This window comes from Meles meles, chromosome 4 (genome assembly GCF_922984935.1).
Source record: "Meles meles chromosome 4, mMelMel3.1 paternal haplotype, whole genome shotgun sequence".
Classification (NCBI taxonomy): Eukaryota; Metazoa; Chordata; class Mammalia; order Carnivora; family Mustelidae; genus Meles; species Meles meles.
The window spans coordinates 27,335,321-27,353,418 of record NC_060069.1 but is presented as its reverse complement, the minus strand read 5'-3'; the positions used below and the strand labels follow the sequence as shown (position 1 = coordinate 27,353,418).

At 44.7% G+C, this 18,098-nt stretch overlaps 1 protein-coding gene across 2 annotated transcripts; it reads left to right on the top strand.

The window, feature by feature from the left end:
- The first annotated feature begins 8,508 nt into the window (after positions 1 to 8,508).
- ZNF662 (zinc finger protein 662) lies at positions 8,509 to 16,302 on the top strand. 2 transcript variants are annotated; one of them, XM_046001562.1, is made up of 5 exons: positions 8,509 to 8,804; positions 10,385 to 10,511; positions 11,179 to 11,292; positions 13,352 to 13,453; positions 14,495 to 16,302. In XM_046001562.1, exons 1-5 carry the CDS (start codon positions 8,715 to 8,717, stop codon positions 15,481 to 15,483), a joined length of 1,422 nt encoding a protein of 473 aa, XP_045857518.1. In that variant the 5' UTR covers positions 8,509 to 8,714; the 3' UTR covers positions 15,484 to 16,302. The 2 variants fall into 2 exon arrangements, with proteins under 2 accessions (XP_045857518.1, XP_045857519.1); XM_046001563.1 differs by having other exon boundaries at positions 8,756 to 9,114.
- Positions 16,303 to 18,098: the final 1,796 nt, after the last annotated feature.

The window sequence follows — 18,098 nt, the reverse complement described above, 5'->3', positions numbered from 1 at the left end:
TTCTTAACCGGGCGTAGGCTCGCTAGCCCCGGGGAAATCAGCCCATGCGGCTGCCCGGCCAACCCTCCCGAGTGGCCAGCGACCCAGGGCGAACCCCAGGAGCCCCGCGGCACGCCTCAGCCTTCCCAACTAGGGCCGCAGCTCCGCAGGACGGTGGCACAGAGGTACAAAGTGGGGCTGAGAGGCTCGGGAGGACCAACGACAGGTGGAGATCGTCTCCGGGAGTGCTAGAGCGGGCGCGGGTTCGAGGGCCGGAAAGGCGGTGACGCACTTCCGCCCCTGCGGCCTCCGCGGCGGCGTCTCTAAGTAGGCGCTGTGGAAAGTTCGCTGTGCGGGGGCGCCATCTGACCGTCGGTCGGCGGGTCTTAGGCACTCTGTGTGCGTCGGTTTGCCTGCGGAGCTGTCAGTTTAAGGGCGTGGGCTGGGGGAGAGGCTGCGTCCTTCACCGCCACCGCAGCTGTTTCCGACGAGCGCGCTGGGCGTCTCCGCGCTGCGGACCGCATTCCCGGGAGTTCTCACCTCCTAAGCCTGGCGGGAGCATTGTTTGGGCTGTCCTTAGACATCTTCTGTGCCCCTTTCCTGCACACCTCCTTTGCACACTCCGTGGGGAGCAGGGGGTGGTCGGCCGTGGTTTGAGTCCTGTAGACAGGGCTCAAGCGTGTCTCTCTGGTCCCTTCTGGTGTCTTCTCGTTACATATATGGCCCGGGATTTTGCGCAATCGTCCACCGATAGGAGGATTCCGTTTACCTGCTGTGGTTTCTATATTGGGGTTCTCCTTTGGGGGTTCTCTAGTCCAGCTGTACTGACTACCCTGCATCTTGTTTGCTCTTTGTTGCAATGCTGGATGATACTGATTGCCCCCTTAGTGCATGCCACTTCCTGCGCACTGCCTCACCCCAGAACAGAGCAGAAGGGCAGTACTGTTGAAATGGAGATGCAGGAGGAGTTGTTTTACTCTGCCTTTAGAGCAAATAATAGCCTCATTTAATTTAGTGCTGGACTTCTTTATGGCTTCCTTTACTTCCTAGCTTTCAAGGTTCCTTATTTTTCCATTCCTCCCTAGTTTTTTAAGGTTCTGCCTCAATGGTAGCTGGGTTCTTGACAGCCTAGCCCCAGGTTAATTATTTTACTCCTAGGCTGTATCACATATACCAGGAGACAGTGAAGTCAGTACAGAATTTAAAGGGCAGACTTGGGTTCTTGTTTCACCTTTGTCACCGGCTCATGACATGACCCAGGACAGTTCAGTTTACCTCTCTGGGCCTTACTATTATGCTGTGTCATACAGGAAGCTGAACTTGAGGTACTTGCCAGCATTGAGAAGCCATTATGAAGGTATTGGGTCGAGGCTTAGATATGAGAGAATATAGTGGGAGAAGATAGAGGGAAGGATGGGAATTGGATTGATTGACCTTGAGCATCTATCCTATTCATGGCTCTGTATTGGTCATCCCCATTGTCACTGTAATCATCAGTATTCTTATTCTGAGAATTTATCATGAGCCAAATGTATGCTAAATGCTTTACATGTATTAAGCAATCTGATCCTCATATCAGTTTGTGGGGGATCCCCAAGACCAACCTCACATTCAGAGATTTACTAGAAGAACTAATGGGACTCAGCATATAGTTGTACTCATGGCTAAGATTTATTACAGTGGTGTACTGAGGATATATAGCCAGATCATAAGGGAAAAAGACACACACATGGAGTCTGAAAGAATCCACATGGAAGCTTCCTAATACTTTCTTCTTCAAAGAAGAAATCAAGAGAAATTAGAAAACACCTTGTGATGGATGAGAAACCAACATACCCAAACTTGTGGTATATAGTGAAAGCAGTGTTAAGAGGTAAAATTATAGCTGTACATGCTTACATTAAAAAGAATATCTCCAATCGATAATCTAAGTTTACACCTTAAGGAATTAGAAAAGAAGAGCAAGCCAAACCCAAAGCCAGCAGGAGGAAGGAAAGGGTAAAGATTAGAGCTGAGATAAATGAAATAGAGAATAGAAAAACAGAAAATCAGTGAAACCAAAAAAGTTCAAAATAGACAAAACTTGAGCTAGATTAACTAAGAAAAAAAGGAGAGAAGATTCAAATAACTAAAGTTCGAAATGAAAGTAGAGACAAAACTATTGACCTTACAGAGATAGGATTATACAAGAATACTTTGAATAATTGTATGTCAACACTGTCAATAATTATACATAAACAACTTAGATAACCTAGAAGAAATGGACAAATTCCCTGAAATATAAATTACCTAAACAGACTTAAGAAGAAATAGAAAGTCTCAACAGATAAATAATAAGTAAAGAGATTAAATCACTAATTAAAAGCTTCCTAACAAAGTGCTAAACCAGATGGCTTCACTGGTGAAGTCTACCAAATATTTACTTTTTTTTTAAAGATTTTACTTATTTATTTGACAGATAGAGATCACAAGTAGGCAGAGAGGCAGGCAGAGAGAGAGAGGAGGAAGCAGGCTCCCTGTTGAGCAGAGAGCCAGATGCGGGGCTCGATCCCAGGACCCTGGGATCATGACCTGAGCTGAAGGCAGAGGCTTTAACCCACTGAGCCACCCAGGTGCCCCCAATATTTACTTTTTTAAGTTTATTTTTTTAGTAATCTCTACATGAGATTAGTAATCTCTAATGAGCCCCAATGTGGGGCTTTAACCCACAGTCCCAAAGATCAAGAGTCAATCTACTATCAATAGTACCATGATACCAAAGTCAGATGAGAACATCACCTAAAAGAGTATTTCAGACCAGTATCCCTTATGAATTTAGATGTAAAAATCCTTGACAAAATATTAGCAAATCAAATCCAACAGCATATTAGAAAGATAATTTACCATAACCAAGTGGGTGTATATCAGAAGTATAAGGGTGATTGAACACAAAATCAATATAATACATTAATAGAATGAAAGAAAGAAACCTACATGATCATTTCAGTCAATGCAGAAAATGGATTTGACAAAATTGAACACTCTTTCATAATCAAGTCTTTTAGAAAACTAGAAAGAGGGGAAGTTCCTTAATGTGATAAAGGGTGTTTATGAAAAAAACCATAGCTAATATCATATTCAATGGTGAAAAACTGAAGAGTTTCCCTTTAAAATCAGAAGGCCTGAGACAAGGATACCCACTTTCACTGCTGCTGTTCAAGTGTCTACTGGAAGTTCTAGCCAGAGATATTAGATAAGAAATTAAAAGATCCAAATTGGAAAGAAAGAGAGAAAACTATCTCTAGTTGCAGAGGAAATGATCCTATATATAGAAAATCCCAAAGAATCCACAAGAGAACTACTAGCATTAATAAGTTCAGCAATGTTTCAGGGTATAAGATCAACATAAAAATCAGCTGTGTTTCTATACATCAGCAGTGAACAATCCAAAAAGGAAATTAAAACAGTTCCATTTACATTGACATCTAAAAGAATTAAATACTGAGGGAAAAAAATCTAGCCTAGTTGGTGAAAGGCTTGTATGCTGAAAATATAAAACATTGCTGAAAGAAATTAGATTTACATAAATAGAAAGACATTCCATGTTCAGGGATGGGAAGGCAAAACATTGTTAAGAGGTTAATACTACCCACAGTGATCTATAGATTCAACACAATCCATATAAAAATTCCAATAGGTTTTTTCACAGTATTGGAGAAGCTGATCCTCAAAATCATATGGAATTGCAAGGGGCCCCAAATAGGGAAAACAATCTTGAATAAAGTTGGGGGGGGTCCACTCCTCTTGACTTTGAAAAACTACAAAACTACAGTAAATAAAACATTATGGTACTAGCATAAGGATAGACATACAGACCAATGGAATAGAATAGAGTCCAGAAATAACCCTCACTTATATGGTCAGTCGATTTTCAACAAGGATGTCAAGACCAAAAGGGAAAGAAAGCAATTTCAATAAGTGATGGGGAGGAAAACTGGGTATTATTTGCAAAAGAATTACCTTATACCACATACAAAAATTAACTCAAAGTGTATCAAAGACCTAAACAAGTTATAAAATTATGAAACTCTTAGAAGAAACCATGGAAGAAAATCTTTATGACATTGAATTTGACGACAATTTCAAGTGTATGACATCAAAATCACAAGCAACAAAAAAATAGGTAAATTCGATTTCATCAAAATTAGCTGTACAAACCCCTAACAGGATAAACCCAAAGAAATTCAAGACTAGACACAATGTAATCAAACTTCAAAATTCTAAGGACAAGGAAAAACATTTTGAAAGCATCTAGTGAGAGAAACAGTGTATCACCTATAGAGAAACAATTCAAATGACCATGGATTTCTTAACAGAAACCATGAAAGTCATTTGCAAGTGGCACAAAATTTATCAAGTGATGAAAAAGAAGAACTGTCAGTTCAGAATTCTATGCCAATAACAGTATCCTTTAGAAATGAAGGTAAAATCAGCGCGTCCCCAAATGAAGGAAAATTAAGAGAAATTGTCATTAATATACCTACCCTAAAATGATGGCTAAGGTTCTACAAACAGAAAAGAAATAGTAAAAGCAGGACTCTTGGAAATCAATACAGAAAGAAGCATACAGACAAATGTAACTGGACTGCCAGCCACACAGTTGAGTGACAAAGAAAACTGGAGCACTTAAGTCAGGGTACTGGACCTGGTGAATCCTGGCAAATGGACTGTACGGATGCCCCACCTTCATATGGAGAATACTGTTGGGCATGGACTATAGTAGAAACCCTTTCAAGATAAGTCACTACTATCTTCCACACAGCATATGGGGACAGTACTACTCAAGGATTCTTAGATGACCTATGTTACATATTTAGCTTCCCCTAAACACACCCAACAAAATAATAGTGCTATTTTTATAGCTAAATGTACCAACAGTGGAGAGTGACCTGGGACATGAGCTGGACCTTTCAACGCCTGTATCAACCCCCAAGAAGAAGGTGATATTAAGAAAGATTGTGAACTCTTAAAAACTGAAAAAGATAATTGGACAACCTGTCAAAAATGCTGTCAGTGGGGGCACCTGGGTGGCTCAGTGGGTTAAAACCTCTGCCTTCAGCTCAGGTCATGATCCCAGGGTCCTGAGATTGAGCCCTGCATCGGGCTCTCTGCTCATCAGGGAGCCTGCTTCCCTTCCTCTCTCTCTTTACCTGCCTCTGCCTACTTGTGATCTCTGTCTGTCAAATAAATAAATAAAATATTTTTTTAAAAATGCTGTAGTGCTGTACAAATTGTTAATTTGGGCTCCAAATGTGATAATTACGTAAAAGTACGCCTCCCATTTAAGTATAATGTTTATTTATGAGGTTCAGGAGTGGGAGAAAGCCCTAACTGGCTACAGGAAACCCAGACTACATAATTTACCCTTATCGCTCTGTTTTTTCCCCCTCCTATGCTTATCACTGGAAAACTGGACTGCTAGAATTTGCAAGTAGGATAAAGAGAGCTGGGGGCTGCGAGACTGAAACTTAGTTTATCTCCCCACCCAGCCATGCTTGCTGGATTTGGGCAATTATAGATAATGATTATAATGACCACGAATTAGGTGAAAACTCAGGTGGTGTTGGCATGACCCACATAGGAGGGTAGGAGATATTCTAGGATGCTCTAAATTATAGAAGAAAGGAACTTCTGAGCTAACCAAGGATGAGTCTAAGCCTATGGTGTGGGTGAGAAATGGAGAGGACAGGGAAAAGGTGAGAGACTAGTCATAAAGTTGTGTGGAAGAAGAGAGACAATCCTGGTTGGTAAGATTTAGACCCTGGGCAGAGGGAGGGAGGGACCATTGCCCTCTTAGCTTTGTCTGTATGATATCTGAGCAGCAACCCAGGGTTCCAACACCACCCTCAATTTTACAACTAGTCAACAAATAATCTTAATTTAAAAACTCAGAATCCTCCCAGTAGCTACTGACTCCAGAAAAAGTCTCAGCAAGAAACAACAGAATGATATGAACTTCCTGGACATTGAAATTATTCTCTTTAGGCTCATGCTGTTATTGTTGGACTTCTTGTACATTTTTCACAGACCACTGATTGTTCTAAATTCTCTAGCATGAATGGTAATGGACAATTGTACTGCCCTGGATTTTTTGCTGGCCAGTTTAGGAGGGGTATGGGTCATTGCCAGTATCTCTTGCCTCATTTGGATTAATGACCTATTTAGCTGGATTGGCTTCAGATGAAGACCCCGACTATGGTCCAATTTTCATTGGGCCTGGTTATACTACTACATGTCACTATCATGGTCATTTTTGTCTGAAGTTGCCTAAGACACATGGAATGTATTTGACCAAAGCCTTTATCAGTACAACTAATTAGAGTATCTGATAACCTATGTGGTAATTCATATTCCTGAGAATCTTTATGTGTAAACAGTTGGGAGGTCTTGTTGTAGGGGAGTGGCTTCACCATGGTGTCCTGGCTAGTTTGCACATATATAACCCATGAGGCAAAAGCTTGAACAAACAGATACTCTGAGTCATGGCAGAACACCTTGTGATCCTTCTAGAACATGAGAGGGCGAGAGAAGCTTTACAGGCTTTCAAACCCATCTCCCGTTCCCTTCCCTATCTCTTGTGGGAGGTGATCAGGAGATAATTTCTCATTGCCTCTCAGATTCTGAAGAGGTATGAGGCTTTCTGGATATCACTACAGACTGTAACAGTGCTTAGATACGGTCTGAAACTGGCTCCTCACCAAGGATTCCTTGAGCCCCCTTTTGTTTTGGTTTCACTGTGTTTGGTGTGTGGGACAAGGATCTGGGGACTGGCATGTTTGGATACTGGGATGGAGACCTGCATCGGGCTCCCTGCTCCTTTTGCTATTTACATGAGTAATACATTGTATGAATCTAAAAGCAACTTCTTGTATCTTTACTGGTCAAGTCAGTTAGGACACGGCCCTGACCTTGCCTGCTTTGTGTGTTTAACAGGAAGAAGAATGGAAAGAGTAGAAATATATGGGTGAATATGGGTAAAAATAGACTATCTCCTCTTTAGTTTTGAACCAAAACGCTGGTCGGAATCATAAGAGACCTTCCTTCTGGTGGACTGTGACTTAATAATCAGGCACCCGAGGGCTCCTTATTCTGAGCTAAAACTCCCCTTGATTATTTTGTACTGAGCGCAGTTTTCTCTGTCTTGTCCCTAAGAAGATCATGGGAGGATTTGTTGTGTGCTCATGCTTCCCTGTGATCTTTCCCAGGGTAAAACTCACTGCTTCCTTCTCAGTGCTCAGACTATTCACTCGTGTCCTTTCAGGAGCTTCTCCAGTATCCTCTTAGAAACAAGCATGCAAACAAATCAGGAATCTCATCTGAAGTCTCCTTTGTTCTGTGATTTTTCTCAGGTAAGGTATCTGTAAGCCCTCAATACCTGGGGACCCAACAGGAATCTGAGCCTCTGAACTGGAATTTCAGTGAAGCAGACATCTTCCTACTTTGTTCACCCTAAGAGACTGTATATACAAATGGGAAATGGCCAGACCATATAGAAAAATAGAACTCCAACCCATAGCCTGCAGCAATCAGTCCGGGCAGCCAATAGGAACCCTGTGGCAATCAGCACCAAAGAGCCAGAATTTGATTAATATCCTCCCCCCAACCACTCACATAAGGTGCCTTGTTTCTAGTGAGCAACCCCCGCCCCCAAACACCACGCCAAGGATCTCCAATCAGAGCATACCTGAAATCTCTCCCCATCCCCTCCCCTCCCCTCCTTTTGTGTGTGTGTGTGTGTGTGTGTGTGTGTGTGTGTGTGTGTGTGTGCTTTTCTTCTCTTTTCAACCATAAAGCTTTCCCACTTCTCTGCCGGGCTTAGTCTCTGCCCAATGCAAGTGATGGTGGTTGACTCCCTTGCTTATAGAAAACTCTGAATAAATGGTCTTTGCTTATTCTCATTTTGGCGGTCTTCTCTCATTTCTACAATTTCTTTTAAAGGTTTAACTTCTCGGCAAACTATGTGTTGTTAGATAAGCCATTTCTTCTCTTTCTCCACCTGAAAAACTGGTTCAACGTTTATTCATTCCTTTATTGGACAAGTATTCCTCAACACTTAAAGAAACTGGGCCATAAGAGGTGCTAGACGTTGGGTAGATATTAGAGGCACAAATCAAGGCCATTAGCTGCTCTCTGGGAACGTAGAGCCCCGTCAAGGGATGGAGATCTATGAACAGGCATGCCAAGAGAAGCAAGTGCTCTTCCATACTAGCATCCATCCTACGAGCGCAGTGCAGCAGAGCAGAAGGGTGGTCAGTGGGAAGGGGAGGGCTGGGAAAGAATTCCCAGAGGAAGCCTTCTCCCCAACCGCCCGCTCCGCTGCATCCCCACAGCGGCGCCCCGAGCCAGCTACTGCCTCTGGAAGAGCCGGACGCGCTTGGGGCTCCCTGTTTCTTTTTAGGGCGAGAAGGGAGGACCACAGAGACGTGGCGCCCTCCGCCGTCCTAGAGAAGCCAGAGTGGTAAGAGTGCAGCCGCCTCCACTTCTCCGGTGCGGAGCTCTGGCTCGCGCAAAGCGTGGGGAGCTGGCGCGGGGCTGGCCCGCCTTGCGGGGAGTGGAGTGCGGAACGTGCGCGGCCGGCTGCCGGGCGCAGGGCCGCCCTATCAGACCCGTCCGGGTCCGGAGCGTCTCTCCCCAACCCCGGGCAGCCCCCCGTCGGGCCCGGCGCGCGCTCCCTTCCCGGGAGGGCGGCCTGGGCCATGGCGGCTGCGGCCCTGGCGATCGGGGACCCCTTCGGCCCTGCACTCGAGCTGCTACCGGGACAGCCCGCACCGGTCCGGGCGCGCCCGGTGAGTGCGGGGCCGGCGCCACGAAGCTGGCTCGGCTCTGCCCCGGGCTCTAGGCCCACAACGAGGGGCGGAGGGGGCAGTGCGGCGACCGGGAACTCGGGGTGCAGCCCAGAGTGGAGGGGCCGGAGGAACAGGCAGGGAGCAGAACGGATTCGACATCCCCAGACTGGCGCCAGCAGGGGAAACCCACGTGCAGCTGCACAGGCGGGAGCCAAGCACTGGGGCAGAGGTGTTCACAGAGCGCTGTGCGCCGCGACGAATGTCCAGCATTTCCATGTCCCTGGTTTTTACCGAGCTGGTTATGTTTGAGGTGGGTCTTGGGATGAATCTGAGTTTGCCGGCCCTGGAGGGAGGAACTGCATCTCCAGGCAGGGGGAGCTGCAGGTGCAAGGACACAGATCTGGGCAAGGCAGGGGTTTGGGTTCGTGACAGGTGACAGGCTAGGGGATTGGGGGGGGGGGGTGGTGCAGGAGATGATTCTTGGCAGGTGAGCGGGGTCACCTGGAATTGCCCACGGCGCAGAGGATTTGGATGTTTTGAGTGGGGCAAGGGTGAACCAGCCAGTCTTTGAGCCCTGGGGTGCTGGGTGAGTCGCTGTGCTGACTTTGTAAGGCAAGGACCTACGTGAAATGCAGCAGTTTCAGCCTCTCAGTAGTATGGAGATTGAGATCCTGAATGAGGCAGTGGCTTGGAATTAGAAACCTTGATGGCTCTTCATTAGTCCTTCTTGTGTTTCTTAAGGAAGAAGGTAAGAGAAAGTGCAGAAGCTTGGGCTCCCAGAGATACAGGAAAAGGGGGGCATTTGAGACTGAGAAGTGGGGAAGAGAGTTGGGTGCCACGTTTGAGAGAATGTGCTGGAGTGGCAGAGTGCAGGGAGTCAAGTCAGAGTGTGGATCTCCAGAGCAGCCTGGGTATTCTGAGGTGCCTTTAGCTGCCCCTGTGGCCCATGACAATGAGGGGGAGGGAGAGAAGAGAAAGAGCCTCACATAGGGGCAGCGGGGTGGCTGGAGTGAGGCTAGAAGGCAGTGTGTCCCAGCAGAGAACAGCTGCAGAGGCAAACAGCCCTGAATTCTGTCTCCATTCTGGAACTTTGGGGGCAGTGACTCTCTGAGCCTGTTTCTTCTAAAATGAGTCTGATCCACTCCTCATAGGCTGTGAGGCATATACAAAGTTTAATATAGGTAAAGTGCCTGCCAAAGGCTCAGTCAGTTGATCGTAGTTGTACGATTGGTCGTAGTTGTACTTCTTATCAGGGATTGATGACCTCTGACAGAGGGCCTGCTGTGGGAAAGGAGGGTACTTAGAGTCCATATCGTTGTTTGGGCCACAAGGATGAAAAGGGAAAACTTGCAGAGACTCACGAAAAAGAAGAAGGGATGAAGAGACATGAAAAATTGATGGCTGATCCCTTATATCTTTGTAAGTAAGTAGGGGTGCAAATCGGCAGAGAGTTCCAGAGACCTTCAGAATCCAGAAACTCGACTGGCATCCCTTCCAGTACTTCTTAGTGCCTGGTCTACCCCTTACTCCAGGCCTGGGTCTGGGATTGTCCTAGGGTGTTTAAACACATGTTGTTTCAGGATTTAGTGACCTTCGAGGATGTGGCCGTCTACTTCTCTGAGAACGAGTGGACCAGCCTGGCCCCTGCTCAGAGGGTCCTGTACAGGGATGTGATGCTGGAGAATTATGGGGCTGTGGCTTCCCTGGGTAAGGATTTTATTTTTGGCCTCTGCTTCTGCCCTTCAGAGTTTCCTGGCTCCTTCTGCCTTAGAAGCTCAGGAGACTTGGATAACCCCCACCTGAGTGTCAACTTTGGAACCTCGGATTCTTAATGACCCAGCCTCAGTGGTTGCTAGGAAGTCCTGGTATACATTTGAGCCTCGTATCAGACTTTCTTGCCCCAGGGTGAGAGCTGCCTGACTCCCAGCTGGGGGTAGAGTAGAAAAAGAGCAGTTCCTGGTGCCCCAGTAATGCCCCACCAGATTCCTGGTGCCCCACCAAGTGTTCAGTTTCCCACCCGCTCCCTTTGGGAGATCGATCCCAGTACCAAGCATCCTTGTGCAGATGTCTGAACTTGAGAGCTGTAAGAGAGGGAGAGAACAAGAAAGCTCAATCTCTCAATGAGTGGAGTCATCCATGTGCTTACTCAGACTGTTATTGAGTACCTCTTACTCTAATTCCTGACCTTTGTAAGTCTCCTGCTCCCCCTCCATCCCCCAGTCTCTGGTCCCTTCCCCTGGACTTCCTTTTCTTGCTCTCCCTAGTTAATTCCCTTCTTTCCCCTCTGCCCTAAAGACAAAGCCTGGGAGGAGCCCTGGGATTGCTCTCTGTCACCCCACTCACCTGCCTGTCCCATTTCCTTCCCTGCAAGCAGCATATCCATTTCCTAAACCGGCTCTGATTTCCCAGCTGGAACGAGGGGAAGCACCCTGGTGCAAAGCTCCTCAGGGAGCTCTGGATGGAGAGGGCCCGAGGGGCATCTCCTCAGGTGAGTGAAGACAGGTGCCAGTCATCTGACCAGTTCCTTTGTCTTGATCTTTAAAATGTAATCAGTATGCATTCTCTTAACCTAGTGCTATAGACACCAGTGGAATTCCTTTTTTTTTCTTCTTCTTCTTTTTCTGTGCTCCCACGATTTTCCATCTTCTTGAGTCTGTTTATTATTCACCCTGGCTCCTCTTCATTCACCTCTTTGGCCTTGAACCCGTCTCCACTGTTCTCCTCATGGCCTCCATTCATCTGTTCTCCCTGACTTTGCTGTTGACACACTGGGCTGGCCTTTCTACATTCTCCACCTCCTTATAGTCTTCCAGCAGAAGATTCTGACTGCCTTTTTGTGGCGTCATGCCCCTCTTTATCATTATAAATCAAGAAGGCCCAATCACCCTGAGCCTTATAGTTCCAATTCAGGGGTTTCTGCTGGGCAAAGCCCTGGCATTCCTTTCAGCCCAACACAGGGCTTTCCTGTTCCTAATTTCCCTGTGAAAACTATGTCCCCTTTTTGCCTCCCTGGCCCTGTTCCATCTTCTTCCTGCGGAAGCTCTTCTGTGGGCCCATGGAACTTGAGCTGTACCTTCAATTTCCCCATTCTCACAATTCCTTGCTGTGTCTGGCAGTCTTTCCATATTAGGATGTTTTTGATTGCAAGTAACAACCTGATTCAGATTGGCTTAAACAAAAACGGGGAATTTACTGTTTCCTGTAAGTAGGAAGTTCATAGGTAGGGTGAAGGTACACCTTGATCTAAATTTCAGTCTCTGCTCTTTTCTATCTCCTTGTATGTTGGCTTTGTCTACAGTCTGGCTCCTCTTGTGGTTGTAAGATGACTGATAGTTGTAACCAAGGCTCTGCTTCTTCATACCTAGGAAGAGAAATAGGGCAGGCCTTCCTCAGGCCTTTGTGATGTACCATCTTAAGTCTTATGGCAACTCTAAACCAATCTCTGTGGCCAGAGAAGCATGCACTGATGGTCTTGGCCTGGACTGCCAGTTTCTGAAACTATTTCTCTTGGAGTGAGTGGGATAGGTTAACCTGCTTGACTTAGACCAGTGAGGGCTATACTAGGAACTACAGTTGGGACCACTCCCCTACAAAGGGCATGGCTACTCCATAATGGTGGGGATGACGGAAGGGGGGTGGTTGGCAGTGGTGGTAGATTGGATGTAGAGAGACAACTGTAGTGTCCTCTGCCTTCTCTCAGGATCTCAGTGCTTATTCTCCTACCACCCATGGGAATTTCCCACCTTGGCTCTAGGCAGAAAGCTGACAGCTTTCTTGAGTAAAACCCTCGCTCCCTGACCTGTAGCAAATTTCCTTTGAGTACATGCTCCTATTCAAAGTCCATTTTTGTCTTAAAGAAGAGAATATCAGGGGACACACAGTCCTTGGCTTTTGCAATATAGAAGGTGGTCATTTGGAGGGTGAGGAATTGTTCTGTTTTTTTTTTTAAGAAGCTTTGGATGGGAGTTCCAAAGAGACAAAATCTTAGCTAAGCCTAAAGAAAAGTTTGTTCAAGTGGACCTTTGCTATTAGAAGTGTCTGTCATTAGAATAAGAAGTGACTTCTGGAAATGGTTGAGTGAGGCTTTAGGACCATGTCTAATGGGTGCCATAGAGAGACCAACCCATAGTTGGCCCTTTGTAGAAAGAGAAGGCAATATAGATAGGTGGATAGATAGGGAGGAAGCTGAAGGACTGGCTTCCCAGCATAGCCTCAGGAACTACTTGCAATTCCATCCCATCCTGATTATTTTCCATGTCAGTTGGCTTTTGCCTTCTAGGGGAGGTAAAGAAGAGACCTTGTCCCTCCTATTTCTTCTTGGCATTTAAAAATGAGTGATTCATTTTCATGTTCTGGGAAATTAATGGAATCCCAGCTTTGCTGTGCATCTCTTTTCTATCCTTTATATTGTTCTCCTCAAGTTTTAGATCACCTGTGTACCAGTCTTTCCACCTTCATTCTCCCTTACCACTTCCATCTCTGCTCCTTTCCCAGTGCGTCCCAATCCTCTGACTGAGCCAGCCTTATTTATATCTTGACCCTGGCAGGATGTCCATTTCTAAAGCCTGCTGGGATCTCCCATCTTGAGCAGGTGGAAGAGCCATTGAACCTGAAACCGCAAGGAGAGGGTCCAAGCCTAATCTGTACTGGTAAGTGAGGGGAAACAAGCACTTTCCTCCCAGGCACAAGTTTTCCACTGTCTTTCTTTGTAAACTGTTAAAATTCCATTTTACTATTTATGTTCTAAATAAAACTCCCTTGAGAAATCCTCAAGTCAACCATTTAATGAAGAGCAAAGTTAAACTCTAAACTTCCAGCTTTCATTTGGACATGATCAATTCTGTTGGGTCTTGGGTCTTAGGCTCTAACAGAATAAGTGGTCTACTGGCTGCTATGGTCAACTGAAATTTTAAAAGTAAATGCTGAATTTTATTCATTCTGTTAGTTTTTAGGGATCAGAAAGCAAGTAATGTATGGCTCCTCTCTTGCAGGGCCTCACAGTCTAATGGTACATTCTACATATACATATACATAAATATGCATACATATACATAAATGTATAATTTACATAAACATATACATATGCATAAATGTATAAGTATAGCAAAGTCCAATGCTGTAACAGAGGTAAAAACAAAGCACTGTGGGAGCAAAGAAGAGGCAGTCTTTGCCTGAAGTAGTTTGGGGAAGCACTTTTCATGGTGGAACTGGGAACTGGATTGAATGAGAAGACCACATTTCCTTTTAGTGTTGACCAGTATGAGGAAGATTCTCCCTGTTGCTTCCCCCTGTGTGTGACAAGTTCAGGTTCCCCAGGTATACCACAAGGATTTGTTATTTCCGAACAGGTCCTCTGTCCTGAACCCTGGCTTTCTCGTGTGAGAAACCAGACTACCTAGAAGAAATTCTGACTTGTCTCCCTTAGATTCAACTCAACTATTTCTGGAGAGCTCACCTGGTGCTTGGGAATCATAGCTCTCAGGGACTCTGTCTAGTTTTTGCCTTTCTGTGGCATACACATTGGTTGCTTTCTGTATGATAGCCTTGTTGTGCCATTTTCAGCTAGAACAGGGCCACTGAGACACAGGGGTGGCACTTGGAGTGAAATGGACACATCAGTACCACTTGGTGATCTTACTTGCTCTGTCCTGGGTAATGACGACATTTGCAGCTTTGATTTCTTCTTTCAGAGGGTGTGTTGAAGAGTGAGAAAGATTTTGCTCTGAAGGAGGAACATTTTGAGGAGGCAAAGGACCACATGGTGGTATCATGCAGACCTCGGTGGTATGGTTCCCAGGAACTCTGGTTTGGAAAAACCTGTGAGGAGTTAAAAAGCAGGTTAGGGAGATGGTCTGACTACTCAAATGGGAGAAGTGTGGAGAACACTGCAAATGATATTATAGAAGTGATTGTCAAAGATGAGATGGTGTCAGGAGAAGATAGTTCGGAGAACACCGATGTGAATACCCACCTTGTTATCCGTCAGAAAATTCTCAGTCAGCAGGTGTTCTATATATGTGAAGAATGTGGCAAGTGTTTTGATCAAAATGAAGACTTTGACCAACATCAGAGAATTCATAATGGAGAGAGGGTCTATGGATGTAAGGAATGTGGGAAGATGTTCAGTTTTAGATCACATTGCATTGCACATCAGAGAATTCATACCGGGGTGAAACCCTACGTGTGTCAACAATGTGCTAAAGCCTTTGTTTGGAAATCAAATCTGATTCGGCACCAGAGAATACATACTGGAGAGAAACCCTTTGAATGTAAGGAATGTGGGAAGGGCTTTAGTCAGAACACAAGCCTTACACAACATCAGCGAATCCACACTGGGGAGAAACCATACACATGTAAGGAATGTGGGAAAAGCTTTACTCGGAACCCAGCCCTACTTCGACATCAGAGAATACACACTGGGGAGAAGCCTTATGAATGCAAGGACTGTGGGAAAGGCTTCATGTGGAACTCCGATCTTGCTCAGCACCAGAGAGTCCACACGGGGGAGAAGCCCCATGAATGTATGGACTGTGGGAAAAGCTTCATCTGCAAGGCACACCTTATCCGACATCAGAGAATCCATACTGGGGAAAGACCCTATAAATGTAATGACTGCGGGAAGGCCTTCAGTCAGAATTCTGTTCTGATTAAGCACCAGAGGCGCCATGCTAGAGAATAACTCTGCAATTGTCCAACCTCTCACTTTCTTGAACATTAGCAAACATATAATAGCGGTACTTGTTTGTAATTCTTAGGCACCAGGAACTCCGGAGACAAAACGAGGTGGTTGTCCACAGTTTGTTTTAACTCTAGTCGCCAGTATTATCTTGCCCCTTCTGAACAGATTCCCCTTGATCTAGCAAGACTGGTTGTCCTGTTCTACCACGTTCATGCTAGGCAAATTTTAGTTGAGTGTCTTCTCTGTCAGATACTATGCTAACCACTTTACATACAATCTTTAGTTTCTCTTAATCCTGTTCAGGTGGGTACTCCTCATTTTACAAATGAGACGTCTGAGGTTGAAAGAAGTTACAAAACTCATTCAAGGTCACTTAGCTAATGTGTTATGGAATTGAGATTGGAAGCAGGTGTGTCTGAATCCAGAGTCTACTATTCTTTATTTGTGCACATTTCTGCTTCTGCTCATTTCTATTTGCTCAAGTTTCCCTAGGCTAAAAATTTCCCTCCCTTATCTAAGACCCAGCTCTGTCAGCCAAACAGATCTCTCTTCCTCTTCTACTTGTCATCAGTACTGTCCAAATTGGTATTTCACTATGTGCTATCTTAGATTCTAATGTCTTATGTGTGTAAGTCCAGCTGAATGGCTCTTTGAGGACCAACACTGTATTTTATGTTTTACAGATTTTGAAACGTATTTATTTTTGACTAGCTATAACATGCTCATGATAAAAAAAAAAAGTTGAAATAGTTCAAAAAGGTGTTCAGTGAAAAGTAAATCTCCCAGTGTACCTTCTCAGAGACAGCCACTGGTACTAGTTGTGTGTGTTCCTGGATGTATTCTTTCTATTTACAAGTACTCAGTTTTCATAAGTCTACCTTACTGAAAACCATATTTTCTCTAGATTACAGTGCAGGTACATTGCCAACCCCAGAACTTACTTTCTTCCTCTGAGGTTGTGGTCCACCTTGAGGTCACCAAGGTAACTTAAGGAAAGTAGTGGAGGGTAGTCTGAGATGTCTGATTCCCCTTGTGTTAGAAGATAGTACTCTGGGACTGGAAATATGTAGGCTTTTTGTTTTATTTTGTTTTCATAAAAATTTGTATAGCTACAACCCTTCTCATTGTTCGACTACCCCAGATGCCCTTCCAGTCTTTCCCTTCTTTTGTCATGATATCCCACATTCTACCAGTAAGCTGGAGCTTCCAGTAGTAAGCTATTGACTGTTAGAGAAACAAAGGCCCTATTCAGAGAAGAGTGCTGGCTAAAACTGATGAAACGTACATTCCAGACTTCACCTTTAGAGCCATTTTTCAGTTTGCACTTTGCCTCTGCTCATTAGGCATTCCACTTTAGAAGCTCCCTACCAGGTAATATAATTGCTGACTAAGGAACAAGGAAGAGAGGCCAGAGGCTGGCTTGGACTAAACTAATACTTCCTGAAAATTGCAAACATACTGATTGCTGAAGTCTAAAACCATGTAGTAAGGAGAACTTGGCTTAGCATAGTCCAGTTAGGGTAACCTCTAATAAGCATTGAAATTTTAGTACTACACAGAACCAAGGAATGGAATTGAGTGATGTGAACAGGCATTTGGGGGAAGTTTATGAAGCAAATATCACTGAGCACCTGCTTATATGCAAAGCACTGTGCTAGGTGCTGCATGAACAATGGTAAGGCAGACCTGCTTCCTGCCTTTCTGGAACATTCATCTAGTGAGAAAGACCAAACAAAAAAAATCAAGTAATTTATTAAAAAATGGCTAAGTGTTATGAAGGAAATGAATGCTACAGAGAGAGAGAGAATGATGGAGAGGGAGCCTCTTTATATAAATGGTCAGGGAAGGCCTAGCCTAAGAGGTAATATTAAAGCTAAATCTCAGAATGAGAAGAAGGCACATGTATCAAGAATGGGAAGAACAGCCTGCAGAGGGAACTGCTCTGCAGACTGATGTGTGAAGGGTTTGGCATGTTCAAGAAACCAAAAGTTTTGGGGTATAACTTAATGATCAAGAGTAGGAGAGGCATAAGTTAGATTTATAGACACAGGTGGACCAGATCATTAAATTCCATCCTACGTGAAAGGGCATTAAAGGGTATTTAGTGGAGGAATGACATGTTGGATTCACATTTTAGGATGATTGTCGACTGATAAGTAGCCAGTGGTTTGTAGAGGGAGGAAGGTGAAAGGAGACCATGTTGGAGATGGCTAGCAATCCAGGTCGGAGATGATAATGACTTGGAGTGGGTGGTGGTAGTAGAGATGGAGAGAAAATGTGTTTAAAATATGGTTTGGAAATAAAAATCAGTGACCTGCTAACAGTGGATGCAGGAGTGACAGAGAGAATTAGGGACAGCTTTGTGGTTTGTGGTTTGAGCAGTTGAATTAGACAGCAGACCACTTACTGGAATGAATAAGACTAGAATGGGAATGGGTTTGGGGAAGGAGAAACCGAGAACTCTGTTATGGATTAACATTTGAGATACATATGAGATGTATAAGTAGAAATTTCAAGTGGTGGTTGTATATGTGGGCTAGAGCTCAGGGTTGGTCATATCTAGAGTTGCATGTGGGAGTCCTCAAATGAGCAGAAGGTATTTAAAGCCATGGGAA